General features: G+C 41.6%; 2 protein-coding genes across 2 annotated transcripts; both read left to right on the top strand.

Annotated features, from left to right (window-relative positions):
- Positions 1-7,765: 7,765 nt before the first annotated feature.
- On the top strand, positions 7,766-14,466 carry LOC115146787 (leucine-rich repeat-containing protein 74A). Its single transcript, XM_029688829.2, has 13 exons — positions 7,766-7,977; positions 8,112-8,287; positions 8,403-8,510; positions 8,741-8,834; positions 8,940-8,989; positions 9,088-9,169; positions 9,310-9,395; positions 9,511-9,705; positions 9,791-9,886; positions 9,969-10,112; positions 10,343-10,447; positions 10,607-10,692; positions 11,021-14,466. The coding sequence occupies exons 1-13, from the start codon at positions 7,869-7,871 to the stop codon at positions 11,631-11,633; spliced, it is 1,944 nt and encodes a 647-aa protein (XP_029544689.1). The 5' UTR covers positions 7,766-7,868; the 3' UTR covers positions 11,634-14,466.
- olfm4.2 (olfactomedin 4, tandem duplicate 2) lies at positions 13,864-16,455 on the top strand. Its single transcript, XM_065003355.1, is given in 5 exon segments — positions 13,864-13,869; positions 15,018-15,230; positions 15,387-15,531; positions 15,648-16,073; positions 16,076-16,455. Coding segments are annotated over 5 exon segments (1,110 nt in total). The 3' UTR covers positions 16,396-16,455.
- The last annotated feature ends 704 nt before the right edge of the window (positions 16,456-17,159 follow it).

Below are 17,159 nucleotides of genomic sequence, written 5' to 3'. Positions count from 1 at the left end.
ATTTGTGTCATTCTCAAAACTTTTGGCCACGACTGTAGATGGCCAAGGAAGTTGCACAGAACTTCCCCAACATCTCCTCCCAAATTGATATGGAACCTTCAAAAACACATGGAGCAACTGCGAAAAGAAATGGCTGAGGATATACTAAAAATGTCTGGTATGTAATGACATTTAATTCAAAGTAAATGTAAATTCTTTATTTTTATGTAGTTGTGTGGGACAGCCATATGTTCAGTTCATGCCTATGATTTCAGAGTTCAACAAAGCCAACAACTGCTTCATGTGTGTCACTGATAAAGAACCTGGATGTGGCCCAAAGACTGACTGGGTTAGTAACTTTATTGAACATGTTTATAATCTTTTGACAACAGTGACGGCATGTAAGACAATTTATGATATAACACAATGGGATAGCTAATTTGTCATACTGCATTGATATTTGATATTAATTATAACATGTTACACAGAGTAAAGAACACTTACTGGAAGTGCAGTCTGTTGTTGAAAATGTATACTATACCCCACCCACACTGAAGAGGCTCTGAAATGTACATCAACCAGGGATAAAGACAACGTTAACACTGTGAAATGTTTCATACCATTCTATATACTTCCGGCCCGTCCTTGGACACTGTGCTATCTAACCTCCAAACGGGCTTCAATGCCATACAACACCTTCCGTGGCCTGCAACTGCTCTTAAACGCTAGTAAAACCAAATGCATGCTTTTCAACCGTTCGCTGCATGCCCGACTAGCATCACCACCCTGGATGGTTCCGACCTAGAATATGTGGACATCTATAAGTACCTAGGTGTCTGGCTAGACTGTAAACTCTCCTTCCAGACTCATATCAAACATCTCCAATCTAAAATCAAATCTAGAGTCGGCTTTCTATTCCGCAACAAAGCCTCCTTCACTCACGCCGCCAAACTTACCCTAGTAAAACTGACTATCCTACCGATCCTCGACTTCGGCGATGTCATCTACAAAATTGCTTCCAACACTCTACTCAGCAAACTGGATGCAGTTTATCACAGTGCCATCCGTTTTGTCACTAAAGCACCTTATACCACCCACCACTGCGACTTGTATGCTCTAGTCGGCTGGCCCTCGCTACATATTCGTCGCCAGACCCACTGGCTCCAGGTCATCTACAAGTCCATGCTAGGTAAAGCTCCGCCTTATCTCAGTTCACTGGTCACGATGGCAACACCCATCCGTAGCACGCGCTCCAGCAGGTGTATCTCACTGATCATCCCTAAAGCCAACACCTCATTTGGCCGCCTTTCGTTCCAGTTCTCTGCTGCCTGTGACTGGAACGAATTGCAAAAATCGCTGAAGTTGGAGACTTTTATCTCCCTCACCAACTTCAAACATCTGCTATCTGAGCAGCTAACCGATCGCTGCAGCTGTACATAGTCTATCGGTAAATAACCCACCCATTTTTACCTACCTCATCCCCATACTGTTTTTATTTATTTACTTTTCTGCTCTTTTGCACACCAATATCTCTACCTGTACATAACCATCTGATCATTTATCACTCCAGTGTTAATCTGCAAAATTGTAATTATTAATAAAAAAATACTTAATTGAAGTTAAGTGTCTGTTGACTTGTTGGAAAAGATTAGTCTACAATTTCTATTTAATTTGTCAATATTACATTTTTATTAATTGATTTACTGGCCAGCATTACTGTGGTTACATGTTCAGTATATGTATTGACCATCAAACCCACTGCAGCCCACCTCACTAGCTCACTCTCCATCCCTGTTCAGTATATGTATTGACCATCAAACCCACTGCAGCCCACCTCACTAGCTCACTCTCCATCCCTGTTCAGTATATGTATTGACCAGCAAACCCACTGCAGCCTACCTCACTAGCTCACTCTCTCCCTGTTCAGTATATGTATTGACCATCAAACCCACTGCAGCCCACCTCACTAGCTCACTCTCCATCCCTGTTCAGTATATGTATTGACCAGCAAACCCACTGCAGCCCACCTCACTAGCTCACTCTCCATCCCTGTTCAGTATATGTATTGACCAGCAAATCCACTGCAGCCCACCTCACTAGCTCACTCTCCATCCCTGTTCAGTATATGTATTGACCAGCAAACCCACTGCAGCCCACCTCACTAGCTCACTCTCCATCCCTGTTCAGTATATGTATTGACCAGCAAACCCACTGCAGCCCACCTCACTAGCTCACTCTCCATCCCTGCTTTGGACAATTAATAACATGACTCTCATACTTTGACTTTTCCTTTATGGTTGATATTAACAATGAAAGGAGATATTATCTGTCTATCTCCTATTGTGTACCACTGTTAAATACCGTGGAAAAAGAAAAGAAAACAGGGAAAATAAGTACTTAGAACTACCAATTATTATAGATAAATATTAAAGAAAAGGGTAAACACAACACTGGACTGAACCCCCTAATTGTCAAACTAATAATAATGTACAACAATATAGAAGATACATGACTAGAGGTTATGCAATATGGGTGTATATCCACTGCATGCTTCTTAGATGTGTAATTGACATGACCAAGGAGCTATTGCAAATGTGAAATTATGAAAAATGTACGTTACACCGCGTGATTTTACAGTACACAAACAAGAGTGTGCAATATAGAAGGGTAGTCAGCGGGACATTAGGTCACATGACCAAGGAGTTATTGAAATTCTACATTTGGATAAAAATGCACAAACTAAAGGGTGTGCGATGTGTGTCTGTGCCATCGGGTTAGCTACAACCAGTTTTGAAAGTGTTTGGAGTAATGGTTAAAGAGCTATTGAAATTTGAAAAATGTAATTTGTCACTATGTTGACGGTCCCTAACTGCTGTTGGTGGACGTGAGGAAAACAACAGGCGAATATCCAACCCTGAAACATACTTTACCTCGGTCGCTGTGCGCTGTAAACGGGACACAAGAAAGCAGAGCAACTGAAACTGAATTCACCGACGTGCGCGCATCAGGCTGTAATTTCATAAAGTAGATGACTCATTTATGCTCGCTTGTGACTTGTAGTGCAGCGCATCGCGGTGGTTTGACATTCCCAGCCTTAGTTACCTTGGTCGTCAATTTTTGTTCAAAATATTGAGACATTGAAATTGTGCATCCTGAATAGGTGGAGGCAGCAAACAACGTACCAGGCCAGCTGTGATTTAAAACCTGATAGCAATGTTTTTTGGACTACCAAGAAATGTATTGGTGAATTATATTAATCATGCATTGAACTGCATCCATTTATTTTGCGAACAATGCCCTACTGTATGTCATGGAACTTTGAGTCAAATATATCCTATTTTTAAACCTCTTATAATGTTGGTTTTCAAGCTTAAACTGGGAGGTGTGTGTGTATATATATATATAACAGTTGAAGTCGGAAGTTTACATACACCTTAGCCAAATACATTTAAAAACAATTCCTGACATTTAATCCTAGGAAAAATTCCCTGTCCTGTCCGCTTAAGAATGTGAAATGTCAGAATAATAGTTAAGAAAATTATTTATTTGAGCTTTTCTTTCTTTCATCACATTCCCAGTTGGTCAGAAGTTTACATACACTCAACTAGTATTTGGTAGCATTGCCTTAAACAATTTAAACTTGGGTCAAATGTTTTGGGTAGCCTTCCACAAGCTTCGCACAATAAATTGGGTGAATTTTGGCCCATTCCTCCTGACCGAGCTGGTGTAACTACTTGCACACGCTTTTTCAGTTCGGCCCACAGTTTTCTATAGGATTGAGGTCAGGGCTTTGTGATGGCCACTCCAATACCTTGACTTTGTTGTCCTTAAGCCATTTTGCCACAACTTTGGAAGTATGCTTGGGGTCATTGTCCATTTGGACGACCCATTTGCGACCCAGCTTTAACTGATGTCTTGATGTTGCTTCAATATATCCACATCATTTTCCCACCTCATGTTGCCATCTATTTTGTGACGTGCACCAGTCCCTCCTGCAGCAAAGCACACCCACAACATGATGCTGCTACCCCCATGCTTCACGGTTGGGATGGTGTTCTTCGGCTTGCAAGCGACCCTCTTTTTCCTCCAAACATAATGATGGTTATTATGGCCAAACAGTTCTATTTTCGTTTCATCAGACCAGAGGACATTTCTCCAAAAAGTATGGTCTTTGTCCCCATGTGCAGTTGCAAACCGTAGTCTAGCTTTTTTATGGCGGTTTTGGAGCAGTCGCTTCTTCCTTGCTGAGCGTCCTTTCAGGTTATGTCGATATAGGACTTGTTTTACTGTGGATATAGATACGTTTGTACTGGTTTCCTCCAGCATCTTCACAAGGTCCTTTGCTGTTGTTCTGGGATTGATGTGCACTTTTCGCACCAAAGTACGTTCATCTCTAGAAGACAGAACGAGTCTCCTTCCTGAGCGGTATGACGGCTGCATGTTCCCATGGTGTTTATACTTGCATACTATTGTTTGTACAGATGAACGTGATACCTTCAGGCATTTGGAAATTGCTCCCAAGGATGAACCAGACTTGTGGAGATCTACAATTTTTTTTCTGAGGTCTTGGCTGATTTCTTTTGATTTTCCCATGATGTCAAGCAAAGGGGCACTGAGTTTGAAGGTGGGCCTTGAAATACATCCACAGGTACACCTCCAATTGACTCAAATTATGTCAATTAGCCTATCAGAAACTTCTAAAGCCATGACATCATTTTCTGGAATTGTCCATGCTGTTTCATCAACTTATTGTATGTCAACTTCTGACCCACTGGAATTGTGATACAGTGAAATAATCTGTCTGTAAACAATTGTTGGAAAAATGACTTGTGTCATGCACAAAGTAGATGTCCTAACCGACTTGCCAAAACTATAGTTTGTTAACAAGAAATTTGTGGAGTGGTTGAAAAATTAGTTTTAATGACTCCAACCTAAGTGTATGTAAACTTCCGACTTCAACCTTGTGTGTGATATATATATATATATATATATATATATATTATTATTATTATTATTTTTCCGAAAGTTTTTTATGATTATACAGACAACAGACCGAACAGGTAGAGGGCAGAACACACATGGATCACCTACCAAATCAAACCCACCCCAAAATCAGATTTAAAGCAGGTATGATATACAATGAGTAATATAATCAAATAGTTTTAAAAAAAATACAAAGCTATTATAAATCAAAAAGTGAAAGAGTAAAAATAATGATATAATTTCTAATTTGGTTTGGTTTATGGAGTTGTGAAATTAGCTAGGTCCATGTCTTCTACAAAGGATAGGAAAGGTTGCCAGATATTATAAAATGTAATTGCAGATCCCTTAAAGGAGTGGCATATTTTCTCTAGCTCGAGATGTTGCTTAACTTCCTTTATCCAATGGTTAAAGTAGGAGGAATCCGATCCTTCTACTTAAATAGTATAAGACGTCTAGCTAGAAGAGTATTAAATGCCATCATTTTGCCCATAGAACTGTTTAGAGGGCCCCCCTGTCATGCCACTCCATAGAACTGTTTAGAGGGGCCTCCTGTCGTGCCCTCCGAATAATTTTAAAAAAGTAAGAAGATTCTATAGGTCTCTCCAGTATCTTAGAAAAGGTCTCAAATTGATATCCAGAAATCTGTCAATTGCAGGCATGTCCAAAACATGTGTAATAAAGTAGCAGGAGCCTGCTTACATCAATCACAAGTGGGATATATTTATGGTCTAATCTTGGATAATTTTGGTTTGACCAATGCAGCCGATTAACTATTTTAAATTGAATTACAGCATGTCTTACACATATAGATGAAGAATGTATTCTCTGAAGCATACTCTGCCAAGTTTAGTCTGAAAGTTGTTCACCTAAATCCTCTTCCCATTGGTTCTTAAGAGTTCAGGAAATCCAGATTGTGCGAGTTGAATAATGTATAGATCAAGCTTATGCCCCCTTTGTTATAAGGGTTCCCTTTAGGGAATTTTAGATTTTTGACTGATATGAAACACTTTAACTGTTCTCTACACAACTGGAGTCTCACCTGCCGTGAGTACTGTTGAGATTAAGTGTTTTAGTAGTAGTGTGTGTGTGTGTGTGTGTGTGTGTGTGTGTGTGTGTGTGTGTGTGTTACCATGTGTGTTGTCAGTGACCCTTGGGATGAGCTCCAGGTCGTGTGGCCCGATACAGGCAGCCTTACAGAAATGCAGCTGACAGAGGAAGTCATGGTTGTACTGCAGGTTCCCTACACAGGAATAACAAATATAAAGTCCAGAGTCAGAACACACAACACTTACATGGAGACACGCTGTCTGTGAGAAGAGGAATTGACCCATTGCCATAATGGGAGCTTGAAATCCCTCTATATACTTGCCTGCCACATCTGTATATGCCATCTGTAGTATTCATAACCGACAATCCACCCTGACATGGTCCAAACAGACGAACACAAACATACCTGGTTCTGGACTCTGGATTGTTGTGTATTGGCAGTTGTCATCGATGCCCACGGTGCATGGCCAAAGGGGGGCAAACACCCTCCTATCATGGATATTGTAGGACACATCCTCTTGAGCTGATATCTGCCACACAGAGGAAACAAAACACAAGTAACTTACAATTGATGACAACAACAAGCCATTTTCCATAAAAGCAGTGGTGGGAAAAGTACCCAATCGTCATACTAGAGCAAAAGTAAAGATATCTTAATAGAAAATGACTCAAGTGAAAGGCACCCAGTAAAATATTGCTTGAGGAAAAAGTAAAAGTATTTGGTTTTAAATATACTTAAGTATCAATAGTAAATGTAATTACTAAAATATACTGAAGTATCCAAAATAAAAGTATAAATCTCTACAAATTCAAAATGACACTGAAATGCATGTGTGCACGTGGTTTACCTAAAACACCGTTTCTACGCCGTGTTAGCGAGTAAAGTTCGTAAAATGTCAGGCTCCTGAACATGTTCTCCTCTAATGACTGCTCCAATGTTGTCAACTATATTCCGCTATTGGCTCCTTGATTTGTCGGTATATTACGCTTTTGCAGTTGCCGCGACGACGTCACAGCATCATTTTGCCTTGTTGCGGCACACATGCAGTCCCCTTTCCTAGCGTTTTGCCCCCTCTCCCGCCGAACATTCCTCCCCTTTTGTGCCGGTGTGTGGGCTGTTGCTGTCACTTCTGTTTGCGGCAGAATAGAGTGGAAAAAGTAGCTAAATTATATCAAAATCATACAAACGCCAAAGACAGTCTGAAAAGTAGATGATTTTTGTCGCTAGAATCATTTACCAATAAAAAGTCGATACATATAGCGACAACGTCACTAAATTATCTGGTCTGCTAGCTATGATTGTCTTTAAATTCGTTCAATAATCATACCTCAATGCAATGTCCTTGCTACATGGAATCCTTGAGACGTAATGTCAATGGTTAGGTAAGGGTATGGTTTAGGATAAAAACATCCCAAGGATTCCAGGTAGAACTAACCGTGACTGCTGCAACCACCTCAGTGCCCGATTAACATTTTACTGTAGATTTAAAGATGACAGTGACAACAAATAAAACAAATTCAACAACAAGAAAGCTGCTCATGTAGGAAGATTGTCATGGTCTGGAACTAGGAATGCAGCATTTTGTTTGTGAGTTGTAGGTAAACACCCAATAGGCCTTCTCTTAGCCTTTCCCTGTGAGTGGTGAATTCTTTATGACACACCATGGTCTCCTTGGGATTGAATTACAGTTTGGGACAACTCAGGTGGGTATTTGATTTCAATGTTGCAACAACAGTTGCTCAGCCCTCACAGATACCAGTGCATAATGTGGGAAGAGCCAAAGTCATAACGGGAAGTAAAATACAAATTCAACAAACATGTTTTAGACCGGGAGTATGTGACTGTTAGGACAGAGAAGATGTCTGTCCTATCGCTCGAGTCCCTCTGCCTAGCAGATAATGACAGTCCGTCCTCCGCAGAAGACCTAGACCTGGAGGATAAGTGGGATACAGACCTGGAGGTTGATGGTGAGTAGGCTATTATATTGACATTTTATGGATAATAACACATCAGCTCACTGTTGTTATTACAATGTATCATTGTTTGTATTGTAAGTTGATTTGTTTGATGCATGTCTCACACTGATGGTTTTCATTGTTAGAGGTGAAAAAACCCAGTAAAGACACATCGACTGCTGAGATATACCTGCAGGCCTGCAAGCTGGTCGGGGTGGTTCCTGTCTCCTACTTCCTCCGGAACCTAGGCACCTCCACCATGAACCTCAACCACCATGGCCTGGGACCTCTAGGGGGCAAGGCACTAGCCATCGCCCTGGTGGTAAGTCTGGTGGATGTCTATTAACATAATATCCACTTCAAGGAACGCTCTTTATGTTCAAGGAATGCTCTATATGTTCAAGGAACGCTCTTTATGTTCCAATGTTTCTTCTCAGACTGACATGCACATCACCAACCTGGAGTTGGCAGACAACTACCTGCTGGCTGAGGGAGCCAGATACCTTCTAGAGATGTTAAAGGCAAATTTCACCATTCAGCATCTGGTAAGTTTGTATGAGATGGTCTTTAGGCAGCTCTTTGTAAGAAGGTAAAGTAATTGTATCTGGTATCTCTATAACATGTTTATTCAGAAGTGGGATATGTATGACATGATATGTCCCACAATCCTTGATTTGATTTGAATCTGCCACAAGAGGGCATAAGAGTCTTGCGGGTCATGCTTTCACGATGGAATTATAGCTCTGTGTTAACATGCCCACTGTTTGTCTCATAGGATTTGTCCAACAATCACCTACAGTCTGAAGGGGCTGAGTGCATTACAAAAATGTTGCTCGATAACATTTCCATCAAATCCATCAAACTTTCAGGTAGTACACACAGATTTGAAAATGGAAACAAAAAGAATGGTCTGTTAGATACTATATTTCTCTACTCTATTTCTGAATCTTTTTATATGAACAATTTCTTCACAGGGAATGGATTCATAGAGGACGATGCTAAAAGTTTTGCAGATGCCCTGGCAGTAAGTGAAAAGAAATGACATTCAAACATACAGGCATATTGATGATATTACTGTCATTGGAGTCTATAGCTAGCTACTTGCAATATCTCTCCCTTTAGAGCAACTATAGAGTGAAGGAGCTGGACTTGAGCCACAATCAGTTCTGTGGGAGAGGTGGGGAGCATCTGGGCCATATGTTAGGTAGAGACCTTTTCACTTTGTATCTCACATCATTATGGCTGAGCAGTCTCATGGAGTATACAGGCAAATGGAGTCATTAGGGTTAGAATCATGCACAATGTGAGTGTTTTGCATCTGCTGTCACTGACGTAATCCTACAGCAAACAATGAAGCTCTGGAGGTACTAGACTTGAGCTGGAACCATCTGAGAATGAAAGGAGCTGTGGCTTTCTGTGCCGGCCTCAAGGTTTGGATAAACATACTCTACCCAATTCGCACATTTAAGGTGTAAGTTTGTAAAAAAAAAAAAAAAAGAAGAAGAGTAAAACAGTATGTGATGAAAATACCTACAATTCACATAGGTGAATGTGACCCTGAAACACCTGGACCTGTCCTGGAATGGCTTTGGGAATGAGGGGGCCTTGGCTTTAGGAGAGGCACTGAAATTCAACAACACTCTGGTGTACCTGGACCTCAACAACAACCGCATCACCAACGAGGGGGTGGGCATGCTGTGCAAGGGGCTGGAGGCCAACGACACTCTCAGAGCACTGATGGTAGGTGCTTGATGGACAGGGCACACACCCATTGACCTGTGTGGTATGAAACTAGGGTGACTTTCTATGTTTTGTGTCCCCGCAGCTGGCTTATAACTCTCTGACAGTGGAGGGGGCGCTGGCTCTTGTTACTGTGGTCAAGAACACCCCCAAAACTGCTCTGGAGGAGATCAACATATCCGTGAGCGTTGTTGTTCTCTTCTTGATGTACAGAAGTGTTTTGGTCCCTGCATTTGAACTGAATATTTTGTGTTTGTGTGTAGAATGTGTTGGTGAATGAGAATTTTGTGCAGCTGCTGGATCTGACATGCCAGGAGCATCCCTCTCTAGAGGTGCAGTATGCAGGGGTCGGGGGCTTTATTGCTAAGAAACCACCCAAACGCCTTGACCCAATGAAAGTAATCCAGGTACTGGGGTAGGCTACTGTTACTCATAAAACAATTTTAGTCATGTAGAAAAGTGGTAATCACATGTGATATCATTGCATGCCAGTGCATTGTATGTTTTGTTTGTTTACGGCTAATTCTACAAACTAGGACTTATTTAGTCTGTTTTTAAAGACAGTGTAAGATTTGAAATAGGGAGGAATTTTAAGACAAAAAAAACCGTCGCAACTGCTCTATTCTTTTCTTTGAAGGATTATCTGGATGAACGGAAGTTGCGTCTTTGGGACTTCTTTCGGAAAATCGATAAAGATGGGACAATGCGAGTGCCTGTGGCAGACTTCAGGAAGGCTGTGCAGGTCTCAAACTAATTGCTCATTCCATAGTCCCTGACATTTGCTAGGTCTGTTGAGCTAATGCATTTCCAATGCTCCAAGATGTACTTTATATTGAAGTTAGTGGCCAGCTAGCTCATAGTCTTTATTTGTTTACTCTTATGTCTTATGTAACCATTACAGCAATCCAACATCCCCTTGGATCGATACCAGATTGAGGAGTTGATTCAGAGACTGGATCGTGAAAGGACAGGGATGGTAGACTACAGGTGGGCTTTTATCATAAGAACAAACTGCCAGAGTGGGGAGACTATTATGGGTGTGTAAAGAAAACACCTAACATCAGCAATAACCTGAGAACTGAACAGAAACTAGTTATAAACTGTCTAGACCTGTTTACCCTACAAACAAAACATGAGCAGATCTGTATGGTCAGAGTTTTGAAGTAGGGCAGTCTTATCTATGTGTAATTGCTTGTAGTGCCATGCCTATGTTTTCCCCATTCAAAAGCTGAGAAAGTCCAGTTTACATCTGACTTGAAATGAAATTAGTTTAAGTGAATCATCACATTAAATACATTCTTTGGTTTCTCCTCAGGGGCCTGGCCGACACCAGGAAGCAGATGATGAGGGACCACCGGCGGCAGCTGCGTAAGGTGGAGTCCCGTCAGAAGAAAGAGAAGCAGAAGAGTGAGCGCATCCTGAAGACCTTCCAGAGCGCCGTGGAGGCCAACACCCCCCGCAGTTCCATGGTTATGTCCCCAGGGGGCACCAAGGAGGACTCCAGTGGCCCCCAGCACTTCTCTGCCACCCCACTCAGCTCCTGGCACCACATTGTCATGTCCAACAGCAGCCGCTACTCTGTCACAAACCTGAGCAGTGAGCACATCCACCTCCCCATGCTAGGGGGCAGCACCCACCAACGGCCCACCAGTTCCCCCACCATGCGCTCCTACTCCCAGCCCAACCTGATGGATGACTCCCAACGATACCCCCAATCCAAACCCTCCTCGGCCCAGGGGATGCTCTCTGACTCCAACCCTGATGTTGACCACAAGCTGAGCACCACTGCCAACCACCTGACCAGGTCCAGTCCAGCACTGAACTCCAAGCAGCCAGACACTAAAACCAAAACCACCAAAGTGAAGAAAAAAAAGAAACGCGTGGATAAAACTCCACATGAACAGAATCAAACACAATCATCAAAGTGACTGCTGCTGCTGTGTCTTACTATGCAGTAACCGCTCCACTGACCCATCGTCATACAGTGGGGCAAAAAAGTATTTAGTCAGCCACCAATTGTGCAAGTTCTCCCACTTAAAAAGATGAGACCTGTACTTTACATCATAGGTACACTTCAACTATGACAGACAAAATTAGAAAAAATATCCAGAAAATCACATTGTAGGGATTTTTAATGAATTTATTTGCAAATTATGGTGGAAAATAAGTATTTGGTCACCTACAAACAAGCAAGATTTCTGGCTCTCACAGACATGTAACTTCTTCTTTAAGAGGCTCCTCTGTCCTCCACTCGTTACCTGTATTAATGGCACCTGTTTGAACTTGTTATCAGTATAAAAGACACCTGTCCACAACCTCAAACAGTCACACTCCAAACTCCACTATGGCCAAGACCAAAGAGCTGTCAAAGGACACCAGAAACAAAATTGTAGACCTGCACCAGGCTGGGAAGACTGAATCTGCAATAGGTAAGCAGCTTGGTTTGAAGAAATCAACTGTGGGAGCAATTATTAGGAAATGGAAGACATACAAGACCACTGATAATCTCCCTCGATCTGGGGCTCCATGCAAGATCTCACCCCATGGGGTCAAAATGATCACAAGAACGGTGAGCAAAAATCCCAGAACCACACTGGGGGACCTAGTGAATGACCTGCAGAGAGCTGGGACCAAAGTAACAAAGCCTACCATCAGTAACACACTACGCCGCCAGGGACTCAAATCCTGCAGTGCCAGACGTGTCCCCCTGCTTAAGCCAGTACATGTCCAGGCCCGTCTGAAGTTTGCTAGAGAGCATTTGGATGATCCAGAAGAAGATTGGGAGAATGTCATATGGTCAGATGAAACCAAAATATAACTTTTTGGTTAAAACTCAACTAGTTGTGTTTGGAGGACAAAGAATGGAGAGTTGCATCCAAAGAGCACCATACCTACTGTGAAGCATGGGGGTGGAAACATCATGCTTTGGGGCTGTTTTTCTGCAAAGGGACCAGGACAACTGATCCGTGTTAAGGAAATAATGAATGGGGCCATGTATCGTGAGATTTTGAGTGAAAACCTCCTTCCATCAGCAAGGGCATTGAAGGTGAAACGTGGCTGGGTCTTTCAGCATGACAATGATCCCAAACACCCCGCCCGGGCAACGAAGGAGTGGCTTCGTAAGAAGCATTTCAAGATCCTGGAGTGGCTTAGCCAGTCTCCAGATCTCAATCCATAGAAAATCTTTGGAGGGAGTTGAAAGTCTGTGTTGCCCAGCAACAGCCCCAAAACATCACTGCTCTAGAGGAGATCTGCATGGAGGAATGGGCCAAAATACCAGCAACAGTGTGTGAAAACCTTGTGAAGACTTACAGAAAACATTTGACCTCTGTCATTGCCAACAAAGGGTATATAACAAAGTATTGAGATAAGCTTTTGTTATTGACCAAATACTTATTTTCCACCATAATTTGCAAATAAATTCATTAAAAATACTACAATGTGATTTTCTGGATTTGTTTTTCTCATTTTGTCTGTCATAGTTGAAGTGTACCTATGATGAGAATTACAGGCCTCTATCATCTTTTTAAGTGGGAGAACTTGCACAATTGGTGGCTGACTAAATACTTTTTTGCCCCACTGTATATTATTTTTACTGGAAATATTCATAATAGGTATTAATAATAATAATTACATAGAGTCCATGTATTACACAAAATAAATATTATTCCAGTATGCATGGCCACGTTTCATGCAAACCTTATTCTTACCCAGCTAAATTCGATGGTATGATTATCTTTAGTTGTTGGGTTAGTTGTTGAATTGATGTGCCTTAGCTCAATACTATGAACTCTTTTGTTTAAGGTACCATTTAGATACCATTTAGTACCAGGACTCTACCCAAGACTGTTCCTAACAACTCATATGGTCATGATACAGCTATGGTCAATGACCATGTCGACTTTTCACTTGAGATATTTCTCTTTTGTACGATTTAAAACTTTTGGTCTTGTGATTGGTCATCTGTGTTCTCTGTCAGATCTCCTCCATGCTGGTGGTCCTGACCCAGCTGGAGTGGTACAATGAGAACCTGCTGCTGGTGACCCGTCGTGAGTACATCAAGATACAGCTCAAACTGAAGGAGTGTGATAGGCACCACAACCAGATCTTCATATAATGAGGTGTATTAGTACTTATATAATGATGTGTATCAGCCAAATGAAGGTCAGTTGTGGCTAATAAGCATGACTATATCTTATATAAAATACTTTAAATGTTTTTTTCCATGCTGACAACAGTCCCTTATGCTGATAGCAAATTCAGTTCCAAACTTAAAGTTAGAGGAAACGTAGTTTTGGACTGTAGACTTTGTTCATCTTCATGTACTGTAGGTATCAAACAGTGTCACCAACATTATAGCGGGATATTGTGATACTGTATTAGGGGATAATCTCTCTCAATATGTAGCACATTGTTAAGAATTAATTAACAATAACCCCCTTCATTCCTGAGTATACTTAGTCTGCTCATTATTGATATCTAACCACATAGAAAATAAAACGTGTTCAATTTAATTTGAAAGTTTACATGTGTAGACTACAGCAAAGTCTTGAAAAAACAAATGAATACTACGATAGACCCAATCCGCTTTGGCCATCATTTCCTGTAAATGAAAGAATAATTTACAAAAGCCATTTATTATATCAGCAATGTATTATTATTCAAACATGCATAACAGTATTGATCGGACTATGGAACTCTGCTTGAGTGAATTAACTACTCAAATGTGGTTCATGGAAAAACTAGGGCAGAATCAAACACTTAAACCAGTACTATACTTCTTAACAAATAAAAGGATAAGAGACAGGTTTCAGAAAATTGTATTTGAGTATTTTATCAAACAAGGATGTCTGCATATATTGTGTCAAGAATTGAAGGGAGTCTATTACGCAACAGCAGTAACTTTGGGAAGAAGCAAGATGTTTCTCATGAGCTGATAGGAGGGTCTTTAAAAATACAGAGCGAACAGACAAGGAGACTCACCGGAACAACACTTGAGACAAGATGGCTCCATTTCTACTGCTCCTGACTTTCCTTGGCCTTGGCAGGTAAGGGACTTTCATTTTCTCCTTCCACTAAAACTTAACAGCTAGAGATACTTCCAAATAGACTGCCAGTTTACTACCATTGTGAAGTACCATGTATTTTCCTCCAGCCAATGGAGGACTGGGACTCTGGCAATGTGACTGCATCTGTAGGGGAGTCTTGTAAACCTCGGAGGAGATGCATGTGTATATTTAACTGAGACCTCATTCACAGTATAGCCTACTAGATATCTTACACCAGGACTACCACCTGTGTCTCTCTTGCAGCTGGACAGTTCCAAGGGAAAGCTGGTGATCTTTTTGGCTGAGCTGAGGAACCTGACTATGAGAGTTGAGATTGTGGAGAGCGGCCCTGACCAGTACATCCGACTGGACTTCGAGCTTCTCAGGATCGAGCTGAGAGAGTTTGAATTGTTGGTGACACAGCTGAAGGATTCCCTCAACTCCTCCTCGCCTATGTTCAACAGCCTGTACACAGAGGTAAATGTGTGATAGTCATTCCGATATATTTGTCTATCTATTAATGACTGGCAGTGGCATAATAAATAAGTGACAGGCAATATGATGCAGGAGCAAGAGGAATGTTGCTGTGTGGAACTAAATACTTATTTGTCCTTTGTACACATGCATCCATAGATTCGCAACATGAGCCTGACTGTGAACCAGTTGGAGAGCTATGACAAGAGTAACCTGGAGGAGATCCGTATTGAGTTTGGAAAACTGCAGAAGAAGCTGGAGGAGTGCCAGAAGAACCAAGAGAAGGGCATAAACCCAGATATTGGTAAGGAGCCTCTGTAATGGTAGCATTGTTGACATATTGTATCATTACATCAAAGCAGTAGTTTGTGAATTTGTTTGTCATACATATTATTAATAGCTATTTATATTTCCCCCCAGGCTCCTGCAACCACAAAGGCATCGCCAGTGTAGGGAAGCCAGTGGTCAGCCAACTGAATGCAAACTTGAATGCAGGCTACAGATTTGGGGGGTGGGGGAAAGACTCAAAACCCAATCGTGGCTTTGAATCAATGTATTGGTATGGTGCCTACAGCAGTGCCTCAGTGAATACATTTGATCTTTATTCCAACTATCAAAATCTGGTTTTAAGGAATTTATTTAAACAACATACCTTACCAAATGGATGGCAGGGTACTGGCAACAATTACATTGTTCATGGTAACACCCTGTATTACCAGAAAAACAGCCCACTCAGCATGGCTAAACTGAATTTGACCACATCCAAATATGACTACAGAGTCATTGAAAAGGCCAGTGCAACGTTCTCATACAGTTTCTCAGCCAATCAGAACATGGATTTCTCAGCCGTAAAATGGTCATTGCCAAAGTAAACAAGGATGAATTTGGTATAGAGGATGTATGGAGTACCGGTGTGTACAAATCATTGGTAGGTAATACCTTCATGGTGTGTGGTGTTCTCTATGCTACTAGACCAGTCGATGTTCACACCGAGGAGATATTCTACTCCTATGACACCAAAACAGAGCAGGAGAACTACCTCCGCATTCCATTTGAGAAGTTCCAGGATGAATATTTAAACCTGCACTACAACCCTATTGATTAGAAAATCTACATGTACAACAAGGGCTACTATGTGCCCTATAGTGTCAAGTTGATCAAAGACTAGATTCCCCCTCTGGTCTAATCGTATCTTGATTGATGTGACTGATATGACTTTCTGACAGCATGGGGCTTTGCTGAATAGATAGATATTAATTACTTTGCCTGATGCATTGACATGCATTCTAAAATCATGTCTCTTGAATTCCTGAAATAAAATCAAACTGAAGCATTGAAATAACTGTATGTTTTCTATTTTGGTTCATTTGAAATTGGATTGAAAAATAAAATGTGCATTATTATCATGGGGCGGCAGCGTAGCCTAGTGGTTAGAGCGTTGGACTAGTAACCGGAAGGTTGCGAGTTCAAACCCCCGAGCTGACATACTCATCCCCAGTATGATATCAGACCCCTCCCACCCTAGCTGATGGGCTGGGCGCCTCCTTTCCTCCCCTCCTTTGGCTCAGGCTGGAGCTTCCACCCGGCTCCTCTGTAAGCAAGCCCTCCCCTGGGTTTGTTCTTTGTGCTCCAGTGAGAAGCTGGCTCCCACTGGTACTGAGGACCAAGTCAGAGCTGATTAGACTAACCAGGCAGGGTGAGCCCACATAGCAGCCACCCACTGCATATACAACAATGAACCAGGCACATTATTTTATTCATACGGTTTCAGGTAATTGTTGTACAAATCCATTGACTCATTCACATTTTCATACAAAATTACACTATAGCATACTGTAACATATTGCAAAATCTATCTGAAATTGAAAAAGAGGTTTGGAGACACAGCACGACAAAAATAGCACTGTCTTTTTAAATCTTGCATCTATCAGG

Source organism: Oncorhynchus nerka, linkage group LG18 (assembly GCF_034236695.1).
Source record: "Oncorhynchus nerka isolate Pitt River linkage group LG18, Oner_Uvic_2.0, whole genome shotgun sequence".
In the NCBI taxonomy this organism is placed as follows: Eukaryota; Metazoa; Chordata; class Actinopteri; order Salmoniformes; family Salmonidae; genus Oncorhynchus; species Oncorhynchus nerka.
This window is presented reverse-complemented; position numbering and strand designations above follow the sequence as displayed.

Coding starts and splice junctions, on each gene's coding strand:
- LOC115146787 (XM_029688829.2), top strand. CDS start 7,869: ATGTCTGTCCTATCGCTCGAGTCCCTCTGCCTAGCAGATAATGACAGT. Junction 7,978..8,111: donor TACAGACCTGGAGGTTGATG/GTGAGTAGGCTA, acceptor TTTCATTGTTAG/AGGTGAAAAAACCCAGTAAA. Junction 10,448..10,606: donor ACTTCAGGAAGGCTGTGCAG/GTCTCAAACTAA, acceptor TAACCATTACAG/CAATCCAACATCCCCTTGGA.